We start from the raw sequence: 5,600 nt of genomic DNA, 5'->3' as shown, positions 1-5,600 counted from the left end.
GCAGCGCTCAGTCTCTAGTTCTTTTTTGAGGGAAAGCTGAGTCCAATCTGTATACCGATTATACAAAATATTCCTATCTACAGCAATTTACTTTGTTCAGCAGTTTCGCCCCAAATTTCTGGGAATTCTAACTCGCTATGACACACATGACTTAAATACATAAAACCGGAGAAACGTTTTTGTCATTAGACAATGTCGAGATGTTGTGTAAGGCTGTAAGCACAGTTCAAGTCTTTTTTGTTCCTTCTCCTATCTGGCGCTGAGAATTTTTTTACTGCATAGACACCAGGCAATGTATAGAATTTCAAAATACATTTTGTACCAAATCAAGGAAGGACAGGTGCGAGTTTGGGGATCACGAACAGGGACGGATCTTACCGGTCGGCCAGGAAGAAGAGGAGGTCGTTGTCGAGGTCCTGCTGGCCGAAGAATTCTCGGCATTGCCCGGCGCTGAACCAAATGGAGAGCTGCGTCACTTTGTTGAGGCTGACCGTCTCCTGGAAGCGCCGGGAGCGGTCGCGCATGTCGACGCGGCGCCACAGCTCGGGCTCGCACACAGCGTCGTGCCAGGAGCGGCACACCCTGGCCGCGCCGCCGAACATGAGCTCGACGTCGTCCAGCTTGTGGAGGACATAGAGCATCACGTCCAGGGGCAGCTCTGCCCAGTTCCTCATCTTTGATCGTCGCCTCCGTCGGCTGCCCAGTCTCCGCCTCCCGCGCCCCGGAGGCGCCGTCGGCGGCGGCGGAGGCGGTAGCAGTGGCATCGTGATGTGGGTGGAGCTGTGGCGTTAACCTTGCGAAGATTATGGATCGGTTGCAGCGGTGGTACGTACGTAGCCAGGTCTCGGGGCGCTTCTCACGTGTATCTCTGTTTTCTTTTCTTTCTTTCATTATCATTACTTAAATTAAGTATTGAAGTCCTTTGAGAAATTAAAGAAGATGGCCGTGCGCTTGATATGGACCAAAGATTCAAAAATTGACTTCTGAGCACGTGTGCAACTGATCACTTTCTTTTGAAGTTCAAAAAACCACATTTTTACGGTTCCATCAAATTTTTATGTGCATAAACGTATAGCAATGCAGTATATCAGGCCAAAATTTCAGCAATGTACATGCTTGCATGTAAAAGATACAAAAAAGACAAAATACATGAAAATTAGGGGCTTGTTTTTTTGGTGTTTTTGGGCATTTTTTTTCTTTTTTGTGCAGCACGTAATACAACGTATTATTGAACGAAATTTCATGGGTACTTAGACCACATGCATGCGCATTCATGTAAAAAAATCAAAAAAATTCAAATCTTTTAAGCATCCTTTTGGAGAAGTTCAAAACAAAGTGCTCCGTTGCCCCATGTTCTGAAAATCCGTTTTACCAAAGATTATCTTATATTCATATATGCATGTCTGCATCTTGCTCGACTTGATGAGCCATTGTTGACTTCAATGATACTTGTTCAACATTTACCTTGTGATCATGGGCAACAATTGATCATAGCTCTGAGAACGCCCCAACAAAGGAGGGGGAGGGGCGGGTATGCATTTTGTTGGTTTCAGTTGCCTTATTCTTCATCTGCCTGTGAATTTGGTGTTGCATTTTAAATCTTCTAGCACGTGCCATTTCACATTCATCTTTATTCTCTCGATCATTACTCGTGTATAGCCTTGGCTTGGGCATTTCCCAGCTCAAAAGGGGAACCCATCTGACCACATGTAAAACCAGCCATAGTTAGTCTTCGAGGCGGAGTGAAAGAAGGGTGGAGACTCTCGAACGAGGAGAAGTATCCCTTCAAAAGAATTGTCCGAGAAGCATAGTTTCGGAAGGCTCCGTCGGCGATCTCCATGGGCGCCTGATGCATGTAGATTGCTGGATCAGATGGGACTTGGTCGTGTGAACTGATATTTCTGGTCGTGCGGCTTCAAGAGCGAGTGACGCGAAGCTTCGCTGTCTGTGGACATGTCGGTGTTTTGATTTCCATGGTGAATATAGTGGTGGAGAATGTCATGGCGGCTAAGGTCTAGTAACGGCGGACTGACTTGGTGCTTCCTAACTTGTAGCAGAGGCATCGGCAAGCGGGGCGGCAACACAAGAAGATTTTGTCCTTAACTAATAGTATATGATGCAAATCTTTTGCCTCAATTTCAAAAATAGGAAAGTTGGGCAAACACACCGTGTTTTTCTTGCATCCTCTATTGTTTCATGCAAACTCAAGTGAAACATCACCGACCTCTTTTATTGCTCTGAGCTCTATACACTCCGTGAAATTTAAAATTGAAACTACATATAATTTGAATCTAAAAAATTTCAAAAAAAAATCTAACTTCATGCAGAGAGGCGAACCACAAACATAATTGTGGCCAAATCAGAGCAAGAAAGTACTGGACATCAATGAGTGCAACATCTGGCCAGGTCAGGCGCTTCCATCAAAACATTCAAATGTTACTTAGGTTCTCCAATACTCAAACTCGCTCTCCTCAGCACCACTAAAGAAGCGAGAATGATCAGAGTCCTCAGAGTCAGAAGGCTCCGCATTGAAAAAACGACAGTCTGGCTCATCATCGTCGCAATAGCACCAATACCCCCTATCCCATGGACGATAACAACTACAAACAGTGATGCTAGGCTCAAAATACTCAGAATCAATGGTGAAGTCATCATGGATGTCAGACCAAGGACACTCCCAGTTATCAGTTGGCCCATATGGATACAATTTCTTCTTCTTAACACGGGCACACTTTGCTCGCATGTTGCTGTCCATGGTGATGTTGTTGCAATACCGTATGTCAAGGTACTCCAGATGAGGGCAGCCATCAAGGATGGCTGTCAATCCTTGGTTGTCAAGGCCACCGTGGAAAAGCTTTAGGGAGCGTAGCTCATGCATCTTTGCAATTGCCAAGGCTTCGCTGTTATCGATAGGGTATTCAAGCCAGATATATCGCGAATATCCCCTATCTTTGACATGTTTTAAGTGCTTCAGTTGTGGACAAGCCATGGCAACAAGGTCAAAGACCCCAGTCTCATGTGTCTCACATTCCCAAAGCTCGAGCTCATCCAACAGAGGGAATTTCATTATTGCCTTTGCAAATGTTTCACTGGTTACATCACAATGCTTGATAAGATGAAGACTCTTCAATAAGGGTGCCCTGCAAGGATAATACATGATCTTAGCGGGTCATAACATGTATTTTCCACCTGTTCAAAATCTCTCATTTTGGTTATTCACAAAAGAAAGAAGAGAAACATTCAAACGACAAAAGATGACACTTTATCGCTGCTACAAAATTTCATTTGTGTAACATTCATTCTTAGGAAGTACAACAAGCCTTGACACACACCCTTTTGAGTCTGCGAGATAGTTTTATGTTGTAATTGTTGTTGAATTTAGATGGGCTTCATGCCCATATACCAAATATTTCCGGAATAAATCTTGAAAGTCTATGTGGTGTTTCATGTCATGCTGGAAAGTTTAGCACCACCACAGAAGTGGAGGAGAGTTGAGATTAACATATAAGAAACTCCATATATCCTATTGGAGCATGAAAAGAGAAGTGTTACATGCACGCTCCTCCTCTTTCGCCCACTTCGCTCTCGTTAGATGTATGTCGTTTGTGTGTTTTATTTTTACCGGTTGAAAACGGGTAATTAACATATGCATTACGAACAACTGTATCCGAACCTCTCGGATTGTGGGCTGTTACCGACTCGGTTGTAGGCCTAACCCCTCATCTCCCTACCCGACCATCTACATATTGAAGGTGTTGTCAACCCTAATTGTTACCTAATCGGTTCACATATGTTCTACCTCCTCGTGCACCAAATCACCGTCGTTCCTTGTGCTCTTGTTGCTTTCGACAACTCCATCCCGATGACCGCGTGCACGGTTGTTTGGGAGAGAAGCCTCCGGAACCCTGTCCTTTGTGATCCTCCACCGAAAAAACAAGGTTTTTTGGGAAGAGTCTCGGTGCGGTTGCTTGGTACTGTTCATCTCCGTCCACTAATTTGATTACGTCCTCGACCTCCCCAACATCGCCATGGATGGCGTGACCGATGCCATGAAGAAGGCTACCTATGCCAACGTTGCGGCCGCTGTTGCGGACCCTACTTTTCTGATTGAAGGGTATAATATGTTTATCCATCTGTTACTGATTCATGTGTTGGCCGCACTTGATGTTATCATAGATTTACGTATAATATATTCAGTACATGCTCACATGTTTATAGCTTTCAATATGAGATTGATTTTGTTGGCGTTGTCATCATGATGTATTTATGAATTAAACTAATCCAAAAATTGCTAATTTATCCAAAGTTCTTTCTCATAATTCACTACTGTAACGTGCGATAAGATTGCCGGCGTTCAGTCTTTTTTGTACGTAGTTTCTTATTTTAAGGAAAACTGAGTCCAATTTGTATACCAACTGCTCCCTCCGTTCGGAATTACTTGTCACAAAAATGGATAAAAATGGATGTATCTACAACTAAAATACATCTAAATACATTTATTTCTTGAACGAGTAATTCCGAACGGAGGGAGTACAAATTGTTCCAACCCATATTTAGTTACTTTGTTCAGCAGTTATGCCCCTAATTTCTGCGAATTCTTCTAGCTCGCTATGACACATGATTTAAAACCATAAAATCAGTTGTGCCTGTGAGAAAATTATATAGACATAGGCACTGCATCGCAGTAATTTCGGAGAATTATGTATCACATTCCTAGAATGCAGGTGCGAGGTTGGAGATCACGAACAGGAATCTTACCGGTCGGCCAGGAAGAGGAGGAGGTCGTTGTCGACGTCGTGCTGGCCGAAGAACTCTCGACACTGCCCGGCGCTGAACCAAATGGAGAGCTGCGCCATATTTTTTAGGCTGACCGCCTCCCGGAAGCGCCGGGAGCGGCCGCGCATGTCGATCCGGCGCCACAGCTCGGGCTCGCACACGGCGTCGTGCCAGGAGCGGCACACCCTGGCCGGGCCGCCGAACATGAGCTCGACGTCGTCCAGCTTGTGGAGGACGTAGAGCATCACGTCCAGGGGCAGCGCTGCCCAGTTCCTCCTCTTTGATCGTCGCCTTCGTCGGCCGCTCAGCCTCCGCCTCCCGCACCCGGGAGCCGCCGTCGGCGGCGGCGGCGGCGATAGCAATGGCATCGCGATGTGGATGTGGCGTTAACCTCCCAAAGATTTGGTTTTATGGATCGAGATCGCAACGGTAGTACCCTGTGCGCTTCTCACGGGATCTATTTCTTTTCTTTCTTTTTTTCGTTATTTAAGTATTATGATAATACAGTGTATATAGTAAGCATTAAAGTCCTTTGTGAAATTAAAACTGGTACCCTAAAAAAAGAAATTAAAACTGGTGTCACGGTAAAAAAAAAGATGTCCGTGCGTTTGCTATGGACCAAAAGATACATTTAGCATTTTTCTTGGAAAAAAATACATTTAGCTGTCATATTATATTTGTTGCGAGGAAACTTCCGATCTATTCATCAAGCCATACTGGTATAAAGAACACGGAAAAAATAATACAAACTTGGGAGGAGGACACCGTGCATAGTGGAAAGAGCCCGAGGCAGGCGTAGACAGTGGCGGGAGCCTGATCCGCCA

The 5,600-nt window shown here is 44.9% G+C and overlaps 2 protein-coding genes across 2 annotated transcripts; both read right to left on the bottom strand.

The window, feature by feature from the left end:
- Window positions 1-374: 374 nt before the first annotated feature.
- Window positions 375-764, bottom strand: LOC119320325 (putative F-box/LRR-repeat protein 23). Its single transcript, XM_037594432.1, has one exon. It carries the CDS (start codon window positions 762-764, stop codon window positions 375-377), a length of 390 nt encoding a protein of 129 aa, XP_037450329.1.
- Window positions 765-2,204: 1,440 nt separating this feature from the next.
- LOC119325103 (putative F-box/LRR-repeat protein 23) lies at window positions 2,205-5,144 on the bottom strand. The gene is made up of 2 exons (XM_037598843.1): window positions 4,759-5,144; window positions 2,205-3,140 (listed from the first exon to the last, which is right to left on the bottom strand). Exons 1-2 carry the CDS (start codon window positions 5,142-5,144, stop codon window positions 2,441-2,443), a joined length of 1,086 nt encoding a protein of 361 aa, XP_037454740.1. The 3' UTR covers window positions 2,205-2,440.
- Between the last annotated feature and the right edge of the window lie 456 nt (window positions 5,145-5,600).

This window comes from Triticum dicoccoides, chromosome 6B, assembly GCF_002162155.2.
Source record: "Triticum dicoccoides isolate Atlit2015 ecotype Zavitan chromosome 6B, WEW_v2.0, whole genome shotgun sequence".
NCBI classification, from domain to species: domain Eukaryota; kingdom Viridiplantae; phylum Streptophyta; class Magnoliopsida; order Poales; family Poaceae; genus Triticum; species Triticum dicoccoides.
Note: the sequence above shows the minus strand (reverse complement) of the source record. Positions and strands in the feature narration are given on the sequence as shown.